At 48.1% G+C, this 26,534-nt stretch overlaps 9 protein-coding genes across 11 annotated transcripts; 5 read left to right on the top strand and 4 right to left on the bottom strand.

The window, feature by feature from the left end:
* Positions 1–479: 479 nt before the first annotated feature.
* On the bottom strand, positions 480–1,285 carry E1B28_009911 (uncharacterized protein). Its single transcript, XM_043154841.1, has 4 exons — positions 1,180–1,285; positions 943–1,125; positions 835–884; positions 480–783 (listed from the first exon to the last, which is right to left on the bottom strand). Exons 1-4 carry the CDS (start codon positions 1,194–1,196, stop codon positions 674–676), a joined length of 360 nt encoding a protein of 119 aa, XP_043007299.1. The 5' UTR covers positions 1,197–1,285; the 3' UTR covers positions 480–673.
* A 91-nt stretch (positions 1,286–1,376) lies between these two features.
* Positions 1,377–7,672, top strand: E1B28_009910 (uncharacterized protein; the record flags this gene model as incomplete). Its single annotated transcript, XM_043154840.1, has 25 exons — positions 1,377–1,394; positions 1,452–1,788; positions 1,842–1,892; positions 1,944–2,291; positions 2,341–2,675; positions 2,736–2,833; positions 2,893–2,917; positions 2,967–3,008; positions 3,061–3,107; positions 3,170–3,186; positions 3,236–4,334; positions 4,388–4,635; positions 4,689–4,771; positions 4,827–4,964; positions 5,017–5,209; positions 5,266–5,548; positions 5,599–5,867; positions 5,923–6,280; positions 6,367–6,482; positions 6,539–6,841; positions 6,904–7,050; positions 7,102–7,137; positions 7,186–7,383; positions 7,437–7,485; positions 7,540–7,672. 25 exons carry the CDS (start codon positions 1,377–1,379, stop codon positions 7,670–7,672), a joined length of 4,971 nt encoding a protein of 1,656 aa, XP_043007298.1.
* A 227-nt stretch (positions 7,673–7,899) lies between these two features.
* E1B28_009909 (uncharacterized protein) lies at positions 7,900–8,778 on the top strand (the record flags this gene model as incomplete). The annotated part of the gene is made up of 1 exon (XM_043154839.1): positions 7,900–8,778. The coding sequence occupies one exon, from the start codon at positions 7,900–7,902 to the stop codon at positions 8,776–8,778; it is 879 nt and encodes a 292-aa protein (XP_043007297.1).
* Positions 8,779–9,050: 272 nt separating this feature from the next.
* E1B28_009908 (uncharacterized protein) lies at positions 9,051–18,502 on the top strand (the record flags this gene model as incomplete). The annotated part of the gene is made up of 39 exons (XM_043154838.1): positions 9,051–9,135; positions 9,191–9,551; positions 9,607–9,631; positions 9,685–10,003; positions 10,055–10,160; positions 10,217–10,307; positions 10,360–10,696; positions 10,754–10,975; positions 11,040–11,255; positions 11,310–11,357; positions 11,407–12,064; positions 12,118–12,200; positions 12,258–12,470; positions 12,522–12,691; positions 12,752–12,818; positions 12,878–13,032; positions 13,088–13,342; positions 13,393–14,003; positions 14,064–14,077; positions 14,139–14,172; positions 14,225–14,252; positions 14,307–14,349; positions 14,402–14,946; positions 15,008–15,048; positions 15,105–15,199; positions 15,305–15,348; positions 15,402–15,502; positions 15,559–15,654; positions 15,712–15,758; positions 15,814–15,886; positions 15,940–16,181; positions 16,238–16,300; positions 16,360–16,619; positions 16,677–17,112; positions 17,173–17,369; positions 17,423–17,506; positions 17,564–17,693; positions 17,749–17,834; positions 17,897–18,502. The coding sequence occupies 39 exons, from the start codon at positions 9,051–9,053 to the stop codon at positions 18,500–18,502; spliced, it is 7,287 nt and encodes a 2,428-aa protein (XP_043007296.1).
* Positions 18,503–18,610: 108 nt separating this feature from the next.
* On the bottom strand, positions 18,611–19,732 carry E1B28_009907 (uncharacterized protein). Its single transcript, XM_043154837.1, has 5 exons — positions 19,502–19,732; positions 19,190–19,445; positions 18,884–19,138; positions 18,781–18,834; positions 18,611–18,728 (listed from the first exon to the last, which is right to left on the bottom strand). Exons 1-4 carry the CDS (start codon positions 19,687–19,689, stop codon positions 18,829–18,831), a joined length of 705 nt encoding a protein of 234 aa, XP_043007295.1. The 5' UTR covers positions 19,690–19,732; the 3' UTR covers positions 18,611–18,728; positions 18,781–18,828.
* Positions 19,733–19,737: 5 nt separating this feature from the next.
* On the top strand, positions 19,738–21,514 carry E1B28_009905 (uncharacterized protein). Its single transcript, XM_043154836.1, has 2 exons — positions 19,738–19,993; positions 20,048–21,514. The coding sequence occupies exons 1-2, from the start codon at positions 19,775–19,777 to the stop codon at positions 20,672–20,674; spliced, it is 846 nt and encodes a 281-aa protein (XP_043007292.1). The 5' UTR covers positions 19,738–19,774; the 3' UTR covers positions 20,675–21,514.
* Positions 20,731–21,489, bottom strand: E1B28_009906 (uncharacterized protein). Of its 2 annotated transcripts, XM_043154834.1 has the most exons (3): positions 21,345–21,489; positions 21,137–21,289; positions 20,731–21,073 (listed from the first exon to the last, which is right to left on the bottom strand). In XM_043154834.1, the coding sequence occupies exons 2-3, from the start codon at positions 21,285–21,287 to the stop codon at positions 20,757–20,759; spliced, it is 468 nt and encodes a 155-aa protein (XP_043007293.1). In that variant the 5' UTR covers positions 21,288–21,289; positions 21,345–21,489; the 3' UTR covers positions 20,731–20,756. The 2 variants fall into 2 exon arrangements, with proteins under 2 accessions (XP_043007293.1, XP_043007294.1); XM_043154835.1 differs by having other exon boundaries at positions 21,137–21,489.
* Positions 21,515–21,595: 81 nt separating the features above from the next.
* Positions 21,596–23,006, top strand: E1B28_009904 (uncharacterized protein). 2 transcript variants are annotated; one of them, XM_043154832.1, is made up of 4 exons: positions 21,596–21,680; positions 21,756–21,978; positions 22,029–22,285; positions 22,344–23,006. In XM_043154832.1, exons 2-4 carry the CDS (start codon positions 21,868–21,870, stop codon positions 22,939–22,941), a joined length of 966 nt encoding a protein of 321 aa, XP_043007290.1. In that variant the 5' UTR covers positions 21,596–21,680; positions 21,756–21,867; the 3' UTR covers positions 22,942–23,006. The 2 variants fall into 2 exon arrangements, with proteins under 2 accessions (XP_043007290.1, XP_043007291.1); XM_043154833.1 differs by having other exon boundaries at positions 21,734–21,978.
* On the bottom strand, positions 23,007–26,495 carry ALA1 (Alanine--tRNA ligase). The gene is made up of 12 exons (XM_043154831.1): positions 26,208–26,495; positions 26,046–26,156; positions 25,801–25,996; positions 25,720–25,753; positions 25,154–25,664; positions 24,702–25,104; positions 24,365–24,654; positions 23,706–24,305; positions 23,533–23,652; positions 23,392–23,478; positions 23,166–23,342; positions 23,007–23,108 (listed from the first exon to the last, which is right to left on the bottom strand). The coding sequence occupies exons 1-12, from the start codon at positions 26,490–26,492 to the stop codon at positions 23,013–23,015; spliced, it is 2,910 nt and encodes a 969-aa protein (XP_043007289.1). The 5' UTR covers positions 26,493–26,495; the 3' UTR covers positions 23,007–23,012.
* Between the last annotated feature and the right edge of the window lie 39 nt (positions 26,496–26,534).

Raw genomic sequence — 26,534 nt, 5'->3', positions numbered from 1 at the left:
CGTATTCGGACCGCTGACTCCCAAGCCGATAGTCTAGGCTTTAATAGGTAGTACGGAGATTAAGGTAAGTGGAGTAAGTGATTTTGACCAGTCGATCCGGATCGGTCCGGCATGGATGTAACATTCAGGTTCCTAAGGTTAATGTGATGAGGATGAAAGGGAGCATCATTCAGAGGGTTGTTGACGCTGTGAACGGGGCCAGCGTTCACTGCGTCAACGACACCCTGTGATGAGGTGGTGAGAGGTCAAGAGGAGACGGTCACACTGGTGTAACATGTCCCCAGTGGGCGCCATGAACAATAATTTCGCCAAGTCCAGCGAAAGGCAGCTCGTGAATTTTGGGTGACTTCTCGGTAATTTTCAGTAAATTCTGTAGACACACAATTCGCGAGAGGAAAGAAAAGGAGCTGGCGAATTTCAAGGGAATTCTCAGAACTTGTCACAAAAACGAACAATTCCCCACTTGGGTATTTTTCCATTTCACGCTGTGCTCTTTCTCTCTCCATTAATTCAAGTAAGTAGTTACAGCCTCTGCAAACACCACCGATTCCAAGCTCGACATCCGTTTGGGGCCTCACATTGGATTGGAAACACAGACGCCGAGACAGCCGATAAGATAGAGTTCACTGTTCGGGTCCAAATGCTACACATAATTTCATCTCGTGCCAGCGGACTATCTGCGCAACATTATGATTAGGGATTTACATCCCTCGAAGGACCCCGGCGTAGGATGCAGAAAGACCGATAAACTTCTCAAACTCGACCTTTGCCAGTTATTATTATCTTGTAAAAAAAATCAATAGTACAGCAAGTGCGAGCTCGTTGCATACTTACTACCCTTCCCTTGTTGTCCCTGCAATGTGCTCCATGTAAAATCATCAAATCTGGTCGGCCCGTTAATTTTTGGAAGTTACGACACAGGGAAAGTCGTTAGTGACGTACTTGCAGTACAATCGACTTTTCCTATTGCCAGACGTACTGCCAGGAATATTGTCGATTTCCCTGGGGCTCATCGACTGATCACTATTAGCGGATCCAACGGAGGTGGAACGGCGAACAAGTTGAGTCGCGGGTGAAGTCCAAGGCGTACATGTACAGTTGTGCTCTTGGAAGCTAGAAAAATATCTAAATTGAACCTCGAACAACTATTGTGAGTCAATTCAATACAATGCCACGCACCTACTATTCTCCTTCATTTTGCTCTGAATGTAGTGCCAGTATGAGCATTAGCGTATCATACATTACGGATATAAAACAAAGTGCAATAGGAGAAACAAAAACTTTGAGCGCCAATAACCGCCAGCATCGTCCCGCACTATACCAACGCCCAACGAAGTTGTATATTTGCCAAGCCTAGTTTCGTCTCTGCATAGTCGATGGCAGGCCGCATTGACGTGAGTGACCACACCGATATTCCCAGCTATTTCCTCTGACTTCAGTATTGTCTGAAGTGGGATACAGGATATGACGAAGCGGTTGAGGTCAATCAGAGGGCCTTAATTGACAAAGTCCTTGCCCGTTACTCAGCTGAATTCACTGTCTTTCGTGAACTCCTGCAAAATTCGGACGACGCACAATCCCAGACGGTTGAAATACATTTCCAGTCGGACGAGTTTCTGCAAGGCAAATCAATAGACGATGGTCCCCTTCCTGATCTCAAGACCGCACCCGTAAAGAAATGGATCTTTAAGAACGATGGAATAGCCTTTCGAGACGAAGACTGGAATCGCTTGAAGAAGATTGCGGAGGGCAACCCGGATGAAGACAAAATTGGAGCTTTTGGTGTAGGTGCGTACTGCATATTCCTTAGTGAGTATATACTTGTCTCTGACCCCCTCCAGGCTTTTACAGCTTATTCTCTGTCACGGATGAACCGAAAGTATTGTCAGGCGGTACATGGTCTATCTCTCCAGTGCAAGTACCCATCTAACCATGAAACGTAGATCAATGGATGTGGTTCTACTGGAATAAGGACCAGTTAATTGCACGCAGAGGGAGGGCTAGAGAGAACGATTCTCCAAACTCTATTAACGACTCAAAAAAGTGGACTTCTTTCGAGATGCCTTTGAGAGAAGAGGGACCTATACCTGTCGCTTTCGACTTCACGAGATTCTTAGCATCTTCCATCACCTTCATGACCCATCTTTCCCAAGTCTCCGTGTTCTTCGACGACAAGTGCCTTACCAAATTGTCTAAGAGGGTTGGGTCACCCAAACAGTTGGTACTTCCGAGTTACCTGCAAGCTCGAAGCAGGCTCAATACGATGAATATAACCAACCTCCAAACCACTCGTGCGTAACACCGTCTCTCAGCTCATTCTCCACCTAACAGGTTGGCCAGCCCTCCATATCCGAGCCGATGTTATGAGATGGGTGTACTCCTCCGGAACAGAGAAACCGGCCCCTCCCACTGTCGTCCAGCCCATTAAAACCTCTGTTCATACCTCTTGGCTTTCATCATTTTTTCGCAGTTCTACTCCCAGTCGACCGGCAACTCCCTTACCACCTCAAACGCCTGAACCTCCCGTAGACCATTTAGCCGTTTCTACCACCACCGTCTCCCTTTCAATCTTCTCTGCACAAGCAGACGCGCGATTGGATAACAAAGTTGCTACAGAGATACACAGATCAACCAAGAAAAAACCGCCGGCTAGACTCAAATATGATCTCATATATGTACTATTGTCCTTTTCATGTTGACCATCTTCATCTTTTCTGACCGGCTTCCACTACTAGACCGCCAAGGATCAATACGACGCCAGCAAACAGGAAGACGAAGCTATTCCGTTTGCTACTGGTAGCATATTCCAAGGCCTACGAGCTGACCTCGAAGGGTCTGTCTTTTTCCTTTGTATGATCACTTCTTACCTTACAACGTGATATCTTTCTTTAGAACCAGGGCTGGGCGGATTTTCATTGTAAGACCTTGTTTTGGTAAAACTAGTATCCTCATTAAGTCCTTTCAAGGGACATGCTACGGCACAGACAACGGGGCTAGGGGGACATATGGTATGATTCGTAAAATGGATTATCCGAGTGGTGGTTCACTTTCTCTTCTTAGAGCTCTCGATTTATACCCACTGTCGAGAGGGAATCGATAGACTTGATGTAAGTGTTTGGCCAGAGTTTTTCTTACTTAACAACATTGATCGCTCATGTGCCACTTTCAGGGATCGGAATGTAGCCAGTGAGTTGTTCTTTTCAGCTTTGAAACGATTGTTCACGTCAATCGCAAGTTTGGAATAGGGAACTACTCTATGTCGGAGGAATCGTTGCTCGCGCGGTCTATGAGCTGGAACTGAACGACATAAAGATGTTGTGGGAGGGTGGAACTTCGACATCCCAGCCTATCGATATCGAACTGCAAAAGTGGCTGACAAGCAGAGCAATCCACGCTCTCAAATTCTTTACCTTCCACCAGTCCACTCCCTCCCCCGACATTTCAAGCCTTTTGGAGGCCGGCTTTTTTTCCTGTAGCCCCGCAAAGACTTTCTCGATCGTGTCTTCCCTCGGAATCCGTGATGCATACCAAACCAGAATGCCTGACCCTTCATTCACCTTTCTTAAGAACCTCCCAGTTCTACCGCATGAACTCTTGACCGAAGCACGGCCAATAGTCACCTCCTTGCAGAACCGAGGGTTGGTCAGGGCTATCTGCTTCGAAGATGTCTTGAATGAATTACGCGGTCGGCCGTTGCCTGAGGAGGAGATGGCGAGTTGTTTGGAATGGTGGACCAGCATTAAAGATTCGTCGCCGACCGTACTCACCAGTCTTCTAGAAAGTGCGTTGCTCATCACTGGATCACCGGGGAGTAAAGCCGAAAGAATCATACCACTGAGCATAGTCCAGACCTTCTTTAACCCACGAAGCGGTCTCGGTATCCCGCTCGACGGTCCTTTGCCTCCTCACTTGTTGCCGGTTAGCCTGAGTAAAAAATTTACGCCAGAGCAGCTCAATCTTCACTTCCAGTGGAAAGAACTTTCCGTTCTTGACTGGCTCCAGCATGTCTGCATTGTGCCATGCTCTGTGGAGTTCGACATTCGGTTGTCGCCTCCTTGGGCAGAGAAAGTTCTAGGAGTTATTGTTCGCGCCTGGCCGTCAGCATCCACCCAGATCAAGACACAAATCATCTCCTTGCTAAATTCTCTTCCCTGCATTCCTACATGCAATGGTATGAAGAAGCCAGAGGAGGCGTATTTTGCTTCTGCGGATATCTTTCACGATCTCCCAGTTGTCACACTTCCTTCGGGGGCCGTCATCAAAGGTCCCATGGAACGAGTGTTGACAGCTTTGAATGTCAGGAAACATATTGACCTCCAGCTCGTTTTTGATCGGTACGTTAAGTTATACCACCTCCTTCTGCCCACTTTCTTAAGTTGTTGCTCAGGATGGTGAGGACACGGGAGTGGACTATAGCAGAACTAGTCAGGTACCTCGTCTCCGTCCGCGACACTTTGACGACGAAAGAGATCGACAAGTTGAAAGAAACAGTGGCTTTCACAGCGGAGGGGGGAAAAACCGATAAGCTGTATCAAGCTCGACAGCTCTACGAACCTCTTGATATCTTTAGGCAACTCGGGTATCCCGTCATGGATTGGGGTAAAAAAGCGAAATGGCGAAACGGGTCTGACGAAGGTACGCAGGTTTGCCGACAAGAATATATCCCGGAGTTCTCAGTTAGCACACAGCAAAGTTCTTGTTTGAAATTGGCCTACGGAGGCATCCACCTCTTCACCATCTGATAGATATATGTAGCACTGCAGAGGATAAGGTATGTTTCAGTTTGGCATGGTCGTTGATAGGGTCACTGGATAAGTTGACAACAGACGAGAGAACTAGCGTTGACGTATCTGCTTTCTCATATTCCGTCGGTGTATCACGATTACGATCCCGTTCAATACCGCCTTATGACGTTTGTACCCTCCAAGAAAGACGGGAAACCGTGTTTACGTTCACCGCTGGAGGTAGTCATTCTGAATTCTCCCTACCATGCGAGTTCATTGATTGATGCAATAGGTGTATGGAAATGCGAAATGGGCCGCCTTCGACCTGCCTATTTTGAATTCGGAGAAGAAGGATATTCTGGTAAAGCTCAAGATTGGGGAGCATCCGCCTTCTTCAACTCTCGTCGATATCCTATCCACCCGTCCTCCTAAGAATGAGGCCCAGGCAAAGGAATGGTTCCAGATACTCGCAGCCCATGTTGGAGGTATATAATCTTATCAGCTGCACTGTGGACGAAGCACTAACTTGACACTGACGTAGACTTCTCGGGCGTCCAACTGGAAAAAATATCGCAGCTACCCATTGTTCCGGTTGGCGTACACGAAAAGAGAGCCGTTTACCGATGCCCAAGTCAGTGCTACTTTGGCCAAGATGCGAGGCAAACCTTCCATTCCAAGTTATTCGTCTTTGTCGACTTTGGCCAAGTTGCCAATGGCTTCTTGAATGCTTGTGGCCTGAAGCCTCAACCTACCACGGATGAGGTAGCTCAAATATTGCTCGGTGACCCCGATAACTTCTACGCACTGGCCGGAAGTGCAGAAAAGTGAGTTCCTATTCACAAGGCAAAGAATTTACAAAAAACGTACCCTGTAGCTTTTTGATCGAACTGAAAGCCATCGCCGCCAATTATCGGCTTCTGAGTCCAACGACGGTGTCACGGATGAAGAAAACCCCAGTACTTTTAGCTTTCCAACGTAAACATATATCTGGGAAAGGTTTGGTGATATTTGAGGATGAAGAGCGGGAAATGATTGCAGTCGGTTTGAAGTGTGCGAACCAGATCGTTATTGCAGATGATACAAATGCGTTGCAAGCCTTCGGAGACACCCTGTTTACTGCCCCTCAGGACAGTATTCTTGAGGGTAAGGATTTTGAATATCTATGTAAAGTGCATCTCGTTTGACTTGATCTCCCCAGAGTTTTACATCGCCCTTGGTTCCCGACGACTGACATCGTTGGTAAAAGAGGATCCCAGGCATTCTGAAGAAATCAAGAATTCTAAACAGGCGACCGAGATCCGCAATCTGATTCTGGAACGGCTTCCGCTATTCTTGCACGAACATACGCATGCCAAGACGAGGCATTCGTATTCGTGGCTTAAAATGCCCAACCATTTTGTTGTCAAGACGTTCGGCAAGGTGTCGATAACGAAGTCTCTTAGTTATGCGGGTATGGAATTGTCAAGTACCCAGGAGGCGTCTGCTGTTTCTCACCAGTCGACGGGCGGGAGGGTTGAGCTGTGGATAGCGGGGCATACGCAAATCGACATGTACGAGTGCGTTATTTTTTATTTGGCTACCAACGTGGACGGGAGGATGTATGTGGAATTTTTAATCGTCTTTTCGTTTTTTCCCCCCCCAGAGTTGCCACGTCGTTCAACCGGTTCTTTTTTGAGGCCCCAAAGGCGAACGATATGTTGTTGTTTATGACGCTACTTTCGAGTGACCTCCGATCGCTTAAGAGACGGGGATATAATGGTGAGTTTCGAGTCAGTTACTTTTTCGTCCTCGAGCGGCTTTGATTGCGTCGATAGTGGATCGGATTCTTCGTGAGCAAGACGCTCAACGACAAGCTATACGAGAAGCTCAAATTAAAGCTTCAGAAGAGGCAGCCAACTTGCCGCCTCCTCCTCCTCCTGAAGTTCCATCATCACCACCACCCCTACCACCCCCACCACCCCCTATCTTTTCATCAACGTCGGAGTTAACAAATGGAAACGAAACAGCTGGGACAAGACCGAAAAAGGTTCAAAAATGGTTGAACAACCTTGCCCATAACAAGACGAAGGGCGAGCGTTCTGGTATTGAAAACAGGGTAACGCCTCTACGGGATATCGGTGGGTTGAAAAAAAAAATGCTTTTCGGTCTTTCAAGGTTTATATTCTTTTTTTTTTTCTAGCCGCCAACATCGATATGGCCGTTCGAGGATGTCGACCCGAGTCGGGGAATTCGATCAGGAATAGAGAAGAGATGCAACGTGTTAAAGAGAGTCTTGGTGAAGGGTACTGCGATGTCTCTGGGCGCACTGGGGATTTGAGGGAAATAGGTTGGTTTTTGCCATTTGCGAAAGCCAGATGGGTTACTTAAAAAAAGACAGGGAGAATGGGAGAGGTCAGGGTGTACGTCGCGCATGGTAAGTGTTTATCCGTTCTGTGTGCATTTACTAACATCCCTTTCGTAGACGTGGCTCAGCCAACAACTATTATGAGCGAAAAGAAGCAGTCTATTGCAAGACTGATACATATCATGAATATGCTTTCACAGATATATGCAGTGCCACTGACGAGTTTGCACATATTTTACGACCTAGCTGGTGGAACGATTGCCTTTAATCGAAATGGAAGTATATTTTTCAACCTAAGGTATTATGAAGCCTGGCGTGAGTGATGAACTGGCTTGGAAGGGAGTTTTAGTTACTGAATGGTTCCATAGATGACGAGGACGTTGGCCGAGGCGGAGTCAAGAATGCACTGATATCCTGGTGAGCCGAGAAATCTCCGGGTAGAAAAGCCTAGGGCTGATGGGTGGTTTTCAGGTATTTCACGCTGGCACATGAGATTGCACATAATTTAGTGCAGCCACATAATTCGGAACATGAGTTTTATTTTGCGGCTATCTGCGAGAAGTATGTAATGAATTTGGGGCATGTACTGGCAACGATAGAATAGAATAGTACTTGGGTAGATTGCGCGACGTGACGCGCGCATGATCGATCCATAAAATACTTAAACTCCGACTTGTCTGGTCTGACGGCGAATAGAGAACGCTAGCGTGTCAAAATCGCTCTCCTCTCCTTCCTACCACCATCACCACGCCTTCCAGTGAGTGTCGCCGTTTTCTCCCTCTTTTGTCGTTTACACATTAAATCGAACGTTTCATTGAAAGGCGGTCGGTCATGAGCGTTTCTGTGCAGCCAGCGAGCGCGAGCGCGAGCACGTCGACGATGCGTCGAAAACCGAAATTCACTTATCAGTCACCGTTGCCTACGGACGTACGAGATCCAACGAGCCTCATAAGCTATTCGAAGAAGACCTCACCACCTCCACCACCTCCACCACCACCATCGCAAGGGTCGGGCCTGGGTCGGCCTTTGTCTGCAGGACCGACGTCACCATCTGGTGTGAAAAGAAAGACGTATATGGGCAACACATCACTTCCTCTATACCATCCACTGGGACGATTGGCGTTGTCACTGCCGCCTTTGGACCCTGCCAAGTACGGGTTACCTGTGCTTGCTAGACCGGATACGGAATTAATAGCTCAGCAAGCTCAACTACAAAATCAACAAGCTATATCATATTCAAATGGGAATACATCATGGCGTACGACGCCTACTGGGGCTGAGGACGGTGGTCAGACGTCAACGACGACGACGACGACGGAGAAGGCCAGTCCTCGTAAGAGAAGAAATGGTGGTGGTGGTGGTGGTGGTGGAGGGAACCGTCGGAAGAGGAAAGAGACGGAGGAAGACGCTAGCTATTCTGCTGCTAACAAACGGCCGAGATATCCCAGGGGAGCCAACACGAATGGGAGCGTTAACACGGAAGAGGACGGGCCGGCGAACGGTGAAACAGTGAATGTGGAGGAAGAGGAAAAGAGGGTTGTGGAAAGACGAACGACGCGATCGCGGGCGAGGAGAGACTCAACGGCGAGTGAGACTACGTCGGCATCGACGAGGGCGGCGAGCGCAGTGCGAAAGGAAGACGGTGAGATTGAGAGTAAGAGACGGAGCAGGAGCAAGGAAGAAGGGGAAGTGAGTGAGGAGAGTAAATGAGCGGTATTTCGGCTGTCATTATCTAATCTGCTTATGGAATCTAGCGTGGGAACGCACACATGTCATCGACATCTGCAATGCTTTGCATGTGAACGACCTCAACTCCGTTGGACCGGCGATCAGCACTCCCGTACCTCCAGGACAGCTGACTGGGGTCGAATCAAATGGAGCGGGGCTGACCATGCGGTTGCCTGGATCTTCGATTCACCTTATTATTGATGGAAAAATGCCTATAATACGCCCAGCTTCTTCTTGTCTCTCTTACCTCCACCATGGAGCATGCAAGGCAAAGCAGCGGAATATACGATGGCACTATTCCAGCTCATCCTAGCTCAACATCGCTCACCGCCCTTGCAGGTCAGTCCAGTCACCTCCCAACGACGCGTCGTTCTCATTCCTTCTGGTCTTATAGGCAGCGGCTCTGCTCCTGCAGGTTCGCGTTTCTCTGAGCCTCAAGACGATGGTGTAACAAGGGCAACCCCTGCTGGCATACAGCCCACTTCGAGTCCTGCTGCTGCTGCTGATCCCTTCGCAGACCCAAACCCTTCTCAGGCTGCGGTCGACAACCAGGAACAACCTTCTCAGGCTGCCTCACAGCAACCCTTCTACAGGAGAAAATGGTTCATATGGTGTCAGATTATCTGTATTCCACTCGGTATCGCGTTGCTTTTCATCCTCTTGTTCCCTGTCGTCAAAGCTATCGTTCAACTCGTCGTCAACAAAAGCCATCTCGGCGTGGATGTAGCTCGCATCAGCTCACCACAGAACGGCAGGTAACTGTCGTCCGTGCTACCTATCTCCCATCTCCATCTCATTGCCATCTCCCAGCTTTCAGCTCGCGTTACAGGGCAAGGTACTTCCCTTTCCCCCCTATCCTTTTCATATGTTTTTTCATCCCACTACCAGGTGACCAACACGGGTGCTATTCCCGCCACAATCAACTTCAAAGAACCTATCCACGTAGCATGGGTGCAGAATGGAAAAAACGATGTCCCCATCGGCACAATGACTTTGGACGGACTTCATGCCAAAAAGTCTGGCGCTGACATCAACCAGAACACGACCTTCACCATTACCGATCAAGATGCATTCGGGTCCTTTGCTGCTCAAATGATCACCGCCGAAGAATTCTCTTGGAGACTCACCAGCAGCAATTTGCGCGTTCAAGCTGCCAAGTTCCCGGTCTCCAATGGTATCAAGTTCGATAAAGTCATTACACTCAAAGGTAAGTTCGGCTGTGTGAAATCATTTCGATCGCATATAACCATCATTTCAGGTTTTAATAGCTTCAATAATGCTGTCAACCTCACGGACTTGCAGTTACCGAGTGACAGTCCTGATGGTATCGACTTCGTCGCTGTAACCACCCTCAGCAATCCTAGGTATGATCACTTACCACTTGTCATCATTTGAACATCATTCCTCAAAATGCATGCAGTCCGTTCTCGTTGAATCTGGGTACCGTGGTATTTGACTTGATGTATGAGGGTCTTCTTCTCGGAACGGGAACAGGTACCAATACGGTGATCGTACGTACCCGTCGCGAGCCTTTCCATTCAATCTCTGAATACCAGCTCGCAGAATCCTGGCCCGAATAACGTTGTTACCCTCAAGGGTGCTATCAATAAGCAAACTGGCGCAACTGAGCTCGCCAAGTTGGGCAAATTGTTCTCCAACTATCTCAACGGCGATGAATCTCCCGTCATCGCAGTCGGCAAGTCGACGTTGCAACCCGATGGTACCGAGATTTCCTGGTTGAGCAAAGGACTTCAATCACTCCAGTTGCAAGTTCCTTTCAAATCTCAACAGCCTATTAATCCCATCAAGGCAATCAACATCGGCGACCTTGCCCTCGCGTTCAACAAAGATACTCCTTGGTCTCCGACCACCTCAAGTAACTCTGTGACAGCTTCACTTGGTTGGTCTTTATGTTTTGGTTTGTTTTTTGTTTCCGGGTTCACGACTCTATAATTAGAATTGCCCTTTGGGTTTGGTCTCTCCATTGGGGAAATCATGAACGAGTTCAACATTACCAAAGACGGCCAGGTGGTTGCCGGTCTTTCCACCCCTCTGGGTGCCTCAAAATCTGCGATTTCCGTCCAAGGGTCCACGCTGACGACCGGCTCTATCAACATCACCATCGACAACACCCCGCTTAATTGTCCCGATCAGAGTCATCCGACCTTCTCCACCTTTAGTGGGTTCTAATTCGTTTTCCCATGTCCGTTTTCCGTGCCTTGACTCCTGTTCACCTACGTTAGATGCCAACTTGACGAGCAGCGATGAAGCTGATTTTAATCTTGTCGGCAAATCCCGAGCTATTGCGAACCTTAGCATTGGCCAGATTGAGCTTAACCCGATCAAATTCAATGTCCCGTCGGGATTGAATGGGTTGAAGGGACTCAAGGGACTTACCACCATTCAATCGGTGGATGTGCAGGGTGGGACTTCTGAAGGGATCACCCTGGGAATTCAAGGCACGCCTTTTTTTTTGGTAGGGAGGGTTTCCTTGGACTGATGCGCTTTTGCAGTGAACATCGTTAATCCTGCGAATCTGAAGCTTTCGACTGGCGATCTCAGTATGGCTCTATTTTCTCTAATCATCGAACCCTCTAACGTCCTGTTGAGATCTCCAATTGTTCCGCGATGGTGCATTATTGGGAACGGCTTTGCTACCCAACCTTACACTTGAGATGGGAAACAATTCGTTGGCGGCCAAATCGACATTTGCTGCCAATAACAACCAGCAAGGTCTGCAAACTCTGACAGACTTCGTGAGCGGGAAGGATGTCCAGCTCTCTATTGCCGGTTACGATGGTAGCACACAAGTGGTATCACTCCTCCAAGCCTTCAAGACTCTGGCGATCGACGTTGCCCTTCCTGGCTTAAACTCGACTTTACTCAACTCTGCTGCATTGAAAGTCTTACCGACGACGGGTCGTCAAAACAACATCAGTCATGTCACCGTCGAGCTCAACAATCCTTTCAGCGCCGGACTCAAGATTACCAATATCAAATCAAGTGTGTCGGCCTTTGGGATCTCACTTGGATCGATCGACACCAAGACGGATTTTACCTCTCAACCACGTTCAAAGACGAATTCGCCAGAGTTGGATTTGAATATGAACTTTGATCCGGCTTCGTTGTTCACCGTTACCCGTGCGCTTGCTGTTGAGGCTGGGATGGATACGAGGCAGTTGGATGGAATTGTGAGCCTTGGAGGGTATACGTATTTGAAAACGACCGGTCCGACCCCTGAGAAGAGTCGGAGGGCGAATATCTATACGTGAGTCGCAGATCTTTGGTCATTGAACTTCTTTCGAGGCTGATAAATTCCAGTGGGTTCGAGTTGCCTTCGTTCATTCAAGCGGCTTTCAAACAGCTCAAGTCGGATGTGGATCTCACTGCCGGTGTTACCATAGGTAGGGAGCCCAACACGTACAATTGTCGTTGGAGAGTCTAAGTGTGCGATTTTGCAGGTGACTACGCGACTACTTTGACGTACTCGCAAGCAGGTGTTGCGACTGCTACAGATGAGAGTCTGAATCTTATTCTTCCGGTTTTGGCGCAACCTATTGTGCAGAAGATCGTTGACGGTTCCGCGCTTGGTATCGATACTGTGCTTATCAGGAATCCCCAGCAACAGTCGTTCGGTACTCAGCTCAAGGGTAGTATAACGGGTACTGGTCCATGTATGTTCTCCTTGCCTTTTTTTTGCGGGATTGGTGTTCACATTTGAACAGTCGATGCCACTATTCGGTTCCCTACGGGCTTGACAGTGAATTGGCAAGGAAAGCCTATCGGGAACATCAAGATGAACGACGTACAGGTCGCCGGGGATGTGGGTGCTCAGCTGGACATGGAATCGGAGTTCCAGATCGTCGATGTGGACCACATTACCGCATTTACAAAGGTTTGTTTTTTTTGTTGGCTTTTCCCCAAAGTCACATTGGTGTTGATTGGGAATGACTAGGTCTTGTTGACGGAGGAATCTTTCGATTGGGAGATTTCTGGAGATAATCTGACAGTTAGTGCACTAGGTAATTCATTCTTCTCAAAAGTTTTTTTGATTGGTCGTTTACTTGTGGTTTATTATAAGGTATCGATGTCTCTGGTATCGCTCTGTCTCCCAAGAAGGTCACTCTCAAGGGTTTCAACGGCCTCAAAGGCGGTGTGAAAGTTCAATCGTTCGACCTACCGGCCAACGATCCTGCCGGCGGCATTCAGCTCACACTTGATGCTGCTACAACTAATGTACTTCAACTTTCAATTTTCTTAGTTGCCGTTATTTATCTTGTCCTTCATGTAGCCCTCGCAAGTCGGTATCGAGTTGTCATCGATTGGTTTCGACACTTATGCAGGGCAAGTTCTCATTGCGCCTGTTCAAAGCAACGGAACGGTGTCTTTGGCTCCGCAATCGACTACGGTTCTTTCTCTTGCTGGTCGTCTCATACCTCAGACTAGTTCCGAGGGTCTATCAACAGTGTCAACTATATTCAACAAATTCATTCGCGGTGAAGACAGTGAGGTTGTCGTTCATGGTGCGAGTGCAGGATCGAGTGATGTAGGTTGCAATGACTCGTGATTGGTGTTCTTGCCCTAATTCCCTCTTAGGTTACCTGGTTGAACGAGGGTATCAAGTCACTCCAGGTCGCCACGGTTCTGCCCAACCGAGGCGTCCTAAACATCATCAAGAACATCAATCTCAATGAATTATCTCTTATGCTCACGCCCGAGACAGCTTACAACCCCTCGACCAGCAGCGACAATTCCGATGCGGCGTTTACGCTGCCGTTCGGATTCCCTATCGACATCACTGCGTTGGAGCAGACGATCGATGTTTCCTACCAAGGTACTCAGTTTGCGCAGCTCGCGATTCCCAAAGGTCCTAGTACTACGGATGTACAAAATAGGATTATCCATCTCACTTTCAACGACGTATCCTTCGCCGTCTCTGGGAGTGGTCATGGAACATTTGATAGCTTCCTCGCTGACACAACGATGGGACAAGGCGAAACGATTGGACTTGCTGGTTCAGCTAATGCTGATGCGAGCACTGCTGTTGGGGTGTTGTCTCTTTCGGGTATACCGTTCTCTGTGGAATCGACGATCGCTGGACTGCAAGGGTTAAATGCAAAGCCTGTTACTGTCAGTAATTTGGATGTTGCGCATGGGTTCTCTGATTTTTTGTTGATAACTGTGGATGGTCATTTGTTCAATCCAAGGTATGGTTTGTTCGAGTGTCTTTGACCGATGATTTTACTGACTGGGGTACTTATTTGTAGCAACCTCACTGTGGGTAAGGGAACTTTGATGTTATTCTTCCTGTGCGCATTGAAATTGAAACTGTCGCTGTTTAGGAACTGGCGATGTTTCGTTTTCTTTGGAGTTTAGGTATGTTACTTTTCAGACACGGGGTAAGTAAGGCTTCTGAATGTTTTTATAGCAACCAAATTATTGGGACCTCGGATCTAGTATGTCTCCCCGCGCTTCTGGTTGCCATCATGGAAGATTTACTATGTTCATAGAAAAACCTCGTTATTAAACCAGGCGATCAAACATACCCTATCGGTACTTTCTCATTTGAATGTCTTTTTCCACAAATTCTAAAATCCCGTCGTAGATGTCCATTTCGCTCCCCAAGGCGATGCGGTGGAAGCCGGGAAAACACTTTTGCAAAACTTCATCCAAGGAGTGGACGTTCAGACTAGTATATCTGGAAGCCGTGATTCTACTGCCGTCGAATCGCTCAAGACAGCTCTTTCCCGCATTCGGCTATCTCCAGTCGTCATCCCCGCTCTGAATCAATCCTTGATCGAGAGCGCGACTATAGTGTTCCCAACCGACATTGTTTCCACTGGAATTGCTCAAACTTCTTTCACACTGGCGAATCCCTTCTCCGCCAGCATCAATTTACTGAAAATCAAAGCTGATGCTGTCTATCATGATCTCAGACTGGGAACGATTGATACCGACGTCTCCTCGAACCCCATTCATGCGTCTGGCCATAGTACCATCACTTCACCTACTCTTCCCCTCCAATACGACTTGAATCCTGCTACGATCGTGAAATTCCTTCAGATGGCTTCACAAGCGAACGGTGTCGACATCGGCCCATTAACGGAGCTCTTCCAGTTCATTCTGGATAACCCAGATTTCCACCCTCCTGTAAGCCAAGCTGTCTTTTAGCAGTTTAAGGTTTCAATTTGACGTGCCTTTGTATTCTTAGGTTAATTCCTCGGTGGACACGGGGTCTCCCACATGTTCCAGGTATGGGTTCTTCCCAAGCATATATCGAAGCGACCCGCCTAAAACCGTATCTTTAGTGGTCAACAGTTTGATGTCAGAAGTGCAATCTTGAACTCGTTGAAGAATCTTGAGGTCGATTTACAAGTCGATTCTTCCGTGAAACTGGACGATTGTGAGGATCGGCTCTTTTTTCTTCTTTCTCTTTCTTTCTTTCTTTCTTTCTTTCTTTCTCTCTCTCTCTCTCAGTTCACTGATGTTAATCCGGCTTTTTTTTTAGTTGCAACGGATTTGGCCTTTGCGCAGCACAAAGTCAAGGCTCTGGTACGCTTACACCATTTCCGAACTTGACCTTGAAAATAAATGTTTCTTCGCAGACGGACGAAACCGCTTTATTCCTCATTGGCGCAGTTGCTGGCCCAGTTGCACAACATCTGGTGGATGGTGCTCAACTTTCGTTCTCGGAAGCGAGGATCACGTTCGTCCCTTATTATCATATCACACTGAATGAATTGACTGATATCATCGGAAAAGCAATATTTCAAATGACGGTTTTGATCTGTCTCTCAAAGGAAGTCTCACCGGCACCGGTCCGTTGGATGCCCAGATAACGTTTACTGAACCCTTGATGTAAGTTGCGAAACCGCATATATAACCTGATTTGGGCGCTCAGTTCTTTATTCCCAGTGTCAACTGGCAAGGCAGCGACATTGCAACTATAACGCTTCCTCCAGGTGTGTATTATTTCTCCTAGATCGTTGCAGGCTTGTTGATGCCTATGCAATCTAGTGTGTGCTGCCGCCAACAGCGGTGTTCCGAAGTATGAAACCACTGGTCATCTTACGATTACCGACCAAGCACGGTAAGTTTCTTCCTTCCATAGAAGTCAAAAGGTCATCTTCATACGTCTTCAAGGTTCACCGATTTTGCAACCTTCTTGCTGCACAATCCCTCCTTCGATTGGACTATCTCGACACCCAAGCTCCGCGTCTCAGCCTTGGGCACGATCTTTGATAACGTTTCTCTACAGAAGACTGTCTCATTCAAGGCGTTCAACAATCTTCCCGGAGTAACTATTAGTAACTTCCAGCTCCCTTCAGATGATCCCGCCGGGGGCATTCACGTCGAGACGGACTCTTTAATACCTTCGCCTGCTCGTCAGTCGGATTTTACCGCGTTCTGCTTTGTGTTTGGTATCTCACTTTACTTTCAGAGTTGGGTATCGACCTTGGAACGGTCTCCTTCGCGGCTTCGTTCGAGGGAACGCTCATCGGACGTGCGTCGATTATGTTCGATCTGCCTTTTTAAAATTCCTTCTCAAAAATCTCCCCATAGCGCTTTCGGCATCAAGTTTAGTTCTGGAACCCAATTCCGAGACCAAGACACATCTCTCAGGTCGCATTGTTCCTCAAAGTGGCTCTGACCTGGATACCATTGGGAAACTGTTCTCTGAGTTCCTGGCAGGGCAGAACCTGACACTTAGTGTGAAAGGGGATTCTGTCCAGCCTTCGGGTTCCAGCGAGCCAGTTGCGTGGCTCAGCACTGCTTTTAAGACCTTGGAGTTGCAAGTGGCTTTGCCTGGTCAGAAATTCGATGTAAGCGATTACGAGTCAATATTTTTCTTACTTTGAACTAATAATTTGTTCTTATAGATCATTCAAAGTATCGATCTTTTCGACCTCGATGTGACCTTGACCAGTGGAGACCAGGCGTTTGCACCTCTCACGAGCGCTAACAACACACTTGCTCGGTACAAGAATCCCTTCGGTTTCTCGCTCCAAGTTATCGAAGCCGCCCAAACTATCTTCCTCAGTAGTGGCGGTACCGATGCCGCTAAGCTCATCCTTCCGAAAGAACCGGCTGATGGTGGTGTCTCTACTGGAAATGTCGCGGATCTCCACATATCCTGGAAAGACCAGCCGCTGCAATCAGTCAATAACGGCGCTTTCGATCAGCTCTTTGCAGCTGTCACACTGAAGGACTCGGTGAGCCTGAGACTCAGAGGGACAGCTGACGTTACTGCGAAAACGGCTATTGGCAATGTGCCGATTTCCGGTATACCCTTCGACGTTCCATCCAGCCTCAAAGGTGCGGAGTTTTCGTATCTTTTTGAACGTCTATCACCTTTTAAAAATCTGCCAACGCTAGGTATCAACAACTTTGGGGGCAAAGCTGAACTCCGTGACGTCAAAGTTGCCGGTAGCGGTGGGAACGGTGGAAATGAGTTCATTGTTTCCCCGCTCACCACAGTCCTCGAGAATCCTTCCAATGTCTCTCTGCACACCATTGACACAGCTCTCCCTGTCATCTATAAAGGCACAAAACTTGGTCGGGCAGTCATCGATGTATGTATTTATGTGAATTCTCCCCGTTACGGCCTAACGTATTGTTGTTCTAGCCCTTCAACCTTCAATCGGGCGAGAACGTCATAAAAGCGGAGTTCCACTATCAGCCTGATGATAGGAATAATACTGTGGCACAGGCAAGTCAATGCTTCCATTGCTAAGGTATCCCAGGCTAAATAACATTCCACTCGTAGAGTTTCTTGTCCGACTTCCTCACATCGACAGACGCACTGGATTTGTCCATTGAAGGCGATGCTGACAGTACTCCGATAGAATCACTAAAACAAGCCCTTTCCGGCGTCAAGCTGAGCTCACAACTAAATGGTAAGCCATCCAGGCTCTTACGATGAACGGGTGAGTTACTTACACTCACTTCAAGGTATGGGCCAAAAGTTGCTTCAACAAGTTCACGTGATCATCACGCTGGATTCTTTGGTCACCAACCTGGTTACCGTCGATTTCGACGTACGTACTTACCATTTTTTGGCTTCACTTTGAATCGCAATTTTAACCGCTGCAACCTACAGATTACGAATCCCCTGGATGCTGACCTTGAGATCAAGTTCTTGCAATCTGATGGTGAACTCAACGGGACGATTTACGCACATTTCGAGCACGCCTTTGATAGTTTCGTGGTACCTGCCCGCTCAACGATTAATTCCGGAAGGATCGAAAACGTGTTGCTTGTGCAAGGAGCAGTTGCATCTTTGGACATCATCCCTCTCGGAATTTTAGATATCCATGGGGCCGCGACGGTGCGGCTTGGAGTAAACGGATACGAAGTGCCGTGGCTACATCTCGACCAGCTCGCCGTTCCGGCCAAGTATGATTTAGAACTTGGGCTGTTGAGTCTTCCACTAGCGAAGGAGTCTCTGCTGGCGGCTTCAAAATCGGCAACAGCCACCACCGCGTCGTCCACGTCGCGTTCTGATGGGGCTTCATCCACAAGCAAGGTCTCTCCAAGTGCTGGTGGCACGACCACAACAAAGAGCGTAAATACGGAGGCAAAGACGACAGCAGCAGCGGAAGCAACCACAGCGTCTTCGCAGACTCAAGTCAAGGAGACAGAACGGGTTGAAGCGACGACCACCTCGACTTCGGAAGCAGCCGCGTCTACATCTTCCTCATCATGAGTTCTCTTAAACTCTTCCAATTCGTTTCAGCTTTAATTACGTGCATTTTCATGGTTGAGAGGACACTTCACGACAGACAGACAGAGTCTCATGTTTTCATTGCTTTTTTTCTCTCTCGCTCGGCTTTACTGGTCATTACTCTTTATTGCTAAACTATACAATGTTTTCATACCCCAAGTTTTTGGAACATTAACGTATGTAGTTTCCATACTGTTGAAGTCTAACACTGTACCTATGCGGATCAGTTAATGAAAAGGACGATGACTGTTATGATTTACAATATTTTCTAGCTTAAGCACAACAATAAAAGGGGCATGCAACGAAAACTAAGCCTGAAGGTTTGTGAGTACAGATAGGAAACGATGGAATCGAAAGGCTCACAGTTGGTTTTATACCGAAGCGTGCAGCACGTTGTTCTCGTCTATTATGTTCGTCTGGGTCAACAGAACCTTGAGCCTGAGCTCCCACGTTGAACCTGGCCGCACGCTTTTTTCGACGTTCGAGTTCCTCTGGATCAATCTGTTCCGTAGCAGAAAGATCGCGCTTATGTCCAGATTGAGGCGTGTCTAAAGGTTTTCCGGTGCCATCCGTCTTGATACCAAAGCGAGAAGCGCGTGCCTTGAGTGCTTCAGAGTCCTGGAAAGAGAATGAGCTTTGATCAGTGATCAGTGTGTGTTGGAGTCTTACAGCTGGCGGTTGGGCAGCTAGTCTGGCTTTTTTGGACTCGACAAGGGGAATTCCGAATCTTTCAGCGCGTTTTCTTCGCTTCTCTTCTTCAGGATCGACTTGCGCTGAGGCCTCCGGAAGTTGAGACGATGCTACTGACGATGGTGGCACTGCCGCTGCTGTCGGAGGATCTACTGCTTTGGAAAGAGGTTTGACGGCGACTTCTGATGTTGCTACCGCAGACTTTGCAATAGCTTCCTCCGCCGTCCAATCGACACTAGGATTCGATTAAGACCAAAGAAAGAAAGAAAGAAAAGAACCTCGCGAGCTCACTCTTCTGGGGGGGCTAACAAGTCATCTGGAGCACCGTGCTCTGCATGATACACCGCAGTAGCCTGTTCCGAAGCTATGATGCGAGAAATAAGATCCTGTTTGTTGGATTTTGCAGGAGCAGACTGGTCAGCCTTTGTGAGGATGGCTCTGAGGTCGACGACTCTGAGTGCCTTGAGTTTAGCCTCCATGAGGTCACGTGGATATGAGAATTGCAATTGGCCGATGGCTGTGTGGTTTGCTGGTTGACCGCTAACAGCCGGGAGCCAATCACAGATGGAGAGCTCGTCCGTCGTCGATCAGCTTTTTCCCCCAAACGCTTACCAACTCAATAACTATATCGACCAGCAACCCTCTTCCACTTCTTTCCACGACGTTCAGCACAATGACGACGAGCCTCTCTACGTTAACGCGAAGCAGTATTTCCGTATTCTCAAACGACGAGTAGCCCGTGCTCGTCTTGAGGAACTCCATCGTTTGTCTCGACAGCGCAAAGTGAGTAACCTCGCTTTATGCTTCTCACAGTAAACCAACACGTTTCTTTGACAGCCGTATCTACACGAATCACGTCATAAACATGCTATGCGACGTCCTAGAGGACCAGGTGGTCGGTTCCTGACTGCTGAGGAAGTCGCTGCTCAAAAGGCCGTCAGTGGAGAGGAGCGAGCGCTTTCGGCGGAGAACGATGTTGACGAGGAATTGGATGATGATGAGCGTCCTCCTGTCGATGTTCAGCAGCCTTTACATTCCCAGATCCATTCCCACGATGAGAGTGCGAATCCCATCGCTTTGCAACCCTCCATCTATCATGTTCAGCAACCTCAACAGCAGCAGCCGGTCCCCAACTCCCATATTTACGTGCAACCACAAACACAACCCCAGCACCAGCATTCACAACAACACCAACATCAGCACCAACCCCATCATTCCCATCTCCATCCCTCTCAATTGCATCACGCCTCAAAAGGCACCACAAACTCTGCACCCGTTACTCTGAGCTCTCCATATCCCACCAGAGTTCAGATGCATCACGTACCACACCCTCACGCTCATGCGAGGCATCACCACTCACAGCTCAATTTTACGGAGGGTCTTTATCCGTCAACGTCAGAGCAGGGAACGCAGCGTAGGCCAGAGGACATGGTGCAGTTCGGAGCGGGAAACCTTTCCAGTTAGTAGTTTCGACCTGCACTTCTCTATTCAGTTCTATTATTTTTTGAATTCCTGTATGAGTCATTTTTGGAGGATAATGTACATTTTATAGTTCAACGTCCATTTTGTCTTCATCGGTTTCTACCTGTGCTATGGTTGGAATACTCTGCTTGTCGAGTTGAATTTCCGGCAGTGCGCCGGGTGGTGATGGTGATGGCGACGTATCTTCTATTATTTCTTCTGATGGAGGGGGTATCGTGAGAGGGCGGAATAACACCAGGGCCTGACTATGTTCCGGAGGAACGTATGTTTGTAGTAAGTCGCGTTCCCGTATTCGCTGTAGTAATGCAGGAGATATAGATAAGGGTTGGTCTTCGTACGGGTCTTCATCGTCTGACGAGTCCAAGTCCGTGATTATTATACCTGCACGACAGGAACGAGCGTTGTATTTCAGGAAGGACTGATTACGAATATAGGAAGGCTCACGGTCGGGTTCAGGTTCGTACCACGAGGTGCCCTTCATTTTTACGTCCGTGGTGTTGGTGAATGATTGTGGAGGAGAGATAGGTTCCTCGATAAAATCAGGCCGTGTCACAAACAATGGTTGTGAATCGGCGGCTGTTTCCTCTATTTCCATCACTGAAAGAGGGGGTGATGACCATGAGGAGGACGAGCTGGATGGAAGTTGACTGACGTCTGTTGGAGGATTATTCAAAGACATGTGAGAAAAACCCCGTTCGAGAGTTACTCTCGGACGCTTTCTGGTTTGTGAAGAAGGGTTGTCTTCAGGAGAATGTCGACGTTTCATGGATGGAAGACGGAACCAAGGATGAGACATGTACGAGCTAGTCATACTGGTCATCGTGGTCCCAACAAATGTTTATATCTAGCCGGAGACTATAAACGCGAAAGGCTGCGAAAGGGCGCGAATATTCGTCCTGGTCACGTGGCTCAATTACTCTCATGCCTTCGCTGAGCTCGTCCGACCCTTGGGGTGCTCTCCATGTCAACCTCCTTCCTCTCTTCAATGGTGAGCATCTTAGAGTCCCAATGTCAGTGTTCTCTCAGCACTACTTAAATCAGTTCTTAAATTCTGGTATCACAGAGAGGATCTCAACCAATATGTCAAGCAACATATTGCCGCTGTTGTATCTGCATCACCTTCTCGGAGTGTGGCGACCTTGGAGAATGATACAATAGAACTATTAACCTCAGGAATGGTTACTCTGAATGCGAAACTGAACGGCGTGGAGGATGACAAACTGGTTGGCCGAGTAGTCGACCGTTGGGGTTTCTTTTGGGACCAAGTACTGACATACGTAGAAGGGGTATGGTTGTTTCCAGCGACTTCACTCTTTAAATTGAATCACTTGTTCAGGTTTTGTTACCGCTACAGAACGACCCTCTCTTGTCCGCCCTGTATCGAAACCGACCATCTTCGCCCCGCAGACAAGTCACTCAAGGTTCCACTGGTCTAAATAACGCCCCAACGCCGTCCATTGACATCAGAACCTTGGCTCTGCGCTCTTTCCGGGACAAAATTATTCTACCCTTGTCTGGAAGGTTGTACACTCGTCTAGCTATATGGGTCAAACAGGAAGACAGCCCAGATTTTCCTTCACGACTTCATCAAATGTCAGTCGGAAATGTCCTCTTTTTAGTCGACCCTCCCTTATGAAGTCCTATTTAACAGGCTCCTTGTGTTGAGTGCACAAGCAAGGTCACGTCCACCCGCGTTCTCGTTGACAGCACCTCCACCGTTACCAGCACCGGGAGAGACTGCCGTGAACGACCTTCTGCGAATCGTTCGGTCCCCTCGTTCCATGCGCTCCCACTTGAAGGCTCGTGGCGGTCAGTCCCTCAAGTCTAGGGATGTTTCACCTAGAGCACCCAGTTTCTTGTCTGGCGGTGTCCCTCGGGACCGGCGGGGTCGAATAGCCGTGAAGAGTAACGCACAAGATACTTTACATTCGACGACACGAGACCAAGGCGACCCATCAGGTGATGAGACACCTCGGACTATTGCCGCCGGGAATCTGTTGGAGATGGAGCGAGAGAGAGGAAGGGAGATTTTGGATTCGTTGAGGAGTCCCGATATAGAGACCGCCGCCGCATATGCCAGTTCCGGAGGATGGGGTCTAGGTGCAGGCAAGGTCGACAGCTCAAAACAAACACAGGAGGAAGATGAGCTTTTGGATTGGGACCAAGCTCAAGCTGTTGTTGAGGAAATGATTGGAATGGAACAGGCCACCGCCGTTCAGAGCACTGCGAGTCGCCGACGAATGACATAATATTGAAGGAAATAAGAAGTTAGCATTGTAGCATTGTATTGTATACAAATTTCAATGATATCCCTTATGGTCTAATGCGTCAAAAATTCCTTCGCAGCAGCGAGTGCAGTGTCAACTTCCAACACGTTACTTCCTATCCCCTGGGCAGAATCTTCCTTGCCCCCAGCCTGTCGTGAGTGGTCAGTCCGAGCTCGAGTATCGATATCGATTGCAAATGTACCAACCTTGCCACCTAGTATCTCGGTGATGCGCTGTGCCCATGTCCGAGCATCAACCCCCTTGGCTTTCAAAGAGGGTGACACATAGTTAACATGAGCTACTTTGCTAGCCTCACTGTCGACACTAAAGACATAAATCGTTTTCCCGGACTTCTTAGCTTGTACTACCAGGCTTTGAAGGATCTGTAACCACGCTAAGCGAATGATGAAACATGTTTTACTCAGGTTCTACCTTTGCGTTGCCACCGACATCGAGGTTCTTAATGTACGCCTCCGCATCCGCGTTGGTCTTGAGGAATTCTTGGAAATCCTCCAGCGCCTGGACATTGCAGTCATCAAAGTCAGATTCATGTATTCAATAATGCAAACCTACAGCTTTCCCGGCAGAGGCCTCCTTCTCCTTGATCTGCTTGTCAAAGACCTTCCGCATGACTGCAAGCCGATCCCTCAATTCCGTCTTTTTGATGACAGAGATATCAGACTGTCCTACTTCCTATGAACACGACTGAAATCACATCAAGATTGGCGGTAACACGGGAGACTTACGACGTTGAGGGCCTTGAGATGACCATCCTTTTCTTTACCGACCATATCATTGACTTGCTCCAACCTCGCCTGCAGACCCTGGGCTATACGAGTGACTTCTTGTGCTTCATGACCGGTCACCGCGGTAATTCGACGAATACCCTTGGCAATACCAGACTCTTCCGTGATCACAAAATTCTTGATATCACCCGTTTTGGCGACATGCGTTCCACCGCAGAACTCCACACTGGTCTTGCGCCACTGAGGGTTTTCTAGATCCTTGGCGATGTCGTCTACATCGTACTCGAGTGAGACAACGCGGACTGGGTCGGGGTACGCTTCGCCAAAGACGGCACGAAGTCCCGGAATTTTATATGCTTCCCGGAGGTTGAGGTCCTTGCTGAAGACCTTGACGTTCTTGCGTATCCAATCCAATGACATCGACTCGATTTTTTGGAGCTCAGTGTTCGTTATTTGGGCTTTATGCGAGAGATCAAATCGTAATTTGGTAGGAGCGACCAGAGATCCCTTTTGGTCTATATGATCACCTAAAACTTCACGAAGACAGAAGTTCAATATGTGGGTGGCTGTGTGGTTATTTCGCAACGGCCAACGTCGAAGCTGCCCGTGAGGTCTATCAATGCCGAAGTTCATGTCAATCAATTAGACAACCACATTACCTCGTCGTAAGAAGAAATAACCTCGTTCCCTACTTCAAGCCGTCCGTACTTAAGATGACCAGTGTGCACGACATAGCCATTATAGACCTGCACGTTGGTGACCGCAAAGTCGGCAACACCGTCTATGACGATATTTCCTGTGTCATATTCCTGTCCTCCAGCTTCTGCGTAGAAACTAGTCTTATCAAGGAGTACACCAAAGCTAGTCTCAAGAGGTATATCTGATGTGGATTGCAAGAACGATTTGTTATAGAAGATGGCCTTGACAACAGCGTTGATATTTCCAAAACCTGACAAATGTCGGTATCCTCTGTAGGGAATGATAAAGAGAACGTACTGTATTTAGCAGAATCGTCCGTCTTTGGAACGCCACTATCCCTCTCAAGAACGGCGATATCATGCACATCTAACTTGATGATATCTGTCTCTCCCTTCTTGAAAGTTGCCTTACTCGCTTCTTTAGACGCTTGCTGAGCAGCCAGGAACTCCTGCTCGTTGATTTCCAATTGAAGTTCCTCAGCCATCAAGCGAGTGAGGTCCACGGGGAAGCCGTAAGTATCGTATAACCGCCATATGTCTTTGCCGTTTAGCTCTTTGGTTCCTTGCTGTTTTGCACGAGAGGCGTAGTGTTCGAATAATTTCTCTCCTCGATCCAAAGTGCGGGAGAATGACTGCTCCTCTTCGTCGAGAATTTCCTTAATCTCGTCAACTTTCTTCGTTATCTCTGGGAAGACGTTGCCCTGACGCTCGTAAGATAGATATGCCTACGACTGAAAAATAATGCCTTACCATATTCTCGACCACGACAGGAACCAGAGATGAGAAGAAAGATCCAATCTCAACACCAAGTTTCTTCCTTGCATATCGGGCACCTCTGCGCAATATTCTCCGCAATACGTAACCACGACCGTCTTTGTTGGGTACACCCCCGTCACTGAGAGCAAAGGTCAGGGTTCTGACATGGTCCGCGACAACGCGGTACGCGGTATCTATTCCGTCGGCATCATTGTCACCAAATCGGCCCTGGTAAGAGCGAGCGCCAGTCATGGCTTGTATCTTTTCGAATATTGGAAAGAAAACATCCGTGTCGTAGTTTGAACGTTTGTCTTGAATGACCGAGACTAGACGTTCAAATCCCATGCCAGTATCGACATGCTTCGATGGTAAGGGCTTGAGAGAACCATCATCCTCGCGGTTGAATTGAATGAAGACATTGTTCCAAATCTCCAATACATCGGGATCATCTTGATTGACCAGTTTAGCAGCGTTCCGACCACCGATTCGGTCGTAATGTATTTCACTGAGGTCATGAGAAACATGAGATAGATTAATAGAGTGTATTCAGTAGGACTGACCTACATGGACCACAAGGCCCGGTAGCACCCATCTCTGGTAAAGTGAATACGATACCGCAAAAGAGGGCCGTTCAAACGTACCCCAAAAGTTATCCTTCGCATCTCCTGGTAATATATGATCTTCCGGTACCCCCTGGTCTAACCAGTACTGTTTCGCTTCGATGTCAGGTACCAAGTTGTTTTTGGGATCGCCTTCAAAGTACGTGACATAAAGCCGGTCTTTGGGAAGCTTGTAAACCTCTGTCAGGAGCTCCCAAGAGTACGCGATGGCTTCTTTCTAATTCGTGTCACAAGTAAGCCTTGAAGGAGGAAGAGTGTGCACATACTTTGAAATAGTCTCCAAAAGACCAGTTCCCTAACATTTCGAAGAAGGTATGATGATACGAATCTTTTCCTACGTCGTCTAAATCGTTGTGTTTCCCTCCAGCCCGAATGCACTAATTCGATCACGATCGGCAAACATATTCAAATGAGTGGGGTGGGCATACCTTTTGGGAATTGAAGGCACGTTTAAGTTTAGACAGATCTGAATTCGGGTCGACTGTTCCAAGGAAGATGGATTTATACTGGTTCATACCAGCATTTGCGAAGAGTAGAGTTGGGTCTTCATACGGGATTGTTGAGGAAGAAGGAACGAATGTGTGGTTTCTTGAACGGAAAAAGTTGAAAAATTCTTCTCGAATTCTGGGTGCGGTCCAAGAGGAGGACATGGTGGTAGTTGTAGAGGAACAGCGGCGTATCGATATACGAGTCAGATTTTGAAGGCCTTTCATGCAGCGCGCGCGTTTCTCCTGACCGTGACCTTACCGTGACCA

Source organism: Marasmius oreades, chromosome 6 (assembly GCF_018924745.1).
Source record: "Marasmius oreades isolate 03SP1 chromosome 6, whole genome shotgun sequence".
In the NCBI taxonomy this organism is placed as follows: domain Eukaryota; kingdom Fungi; phylum Basidiomycota; class Agaricomycetes; order Agaricales; family Marasmiaceae; genus Marasmius; species Marasmius oreades.
The sequence above is the reverse complement of the archived record's forward strand: the minus strand, read 5'-3'. Positions and strand labels throughout refer to the sequence as shown.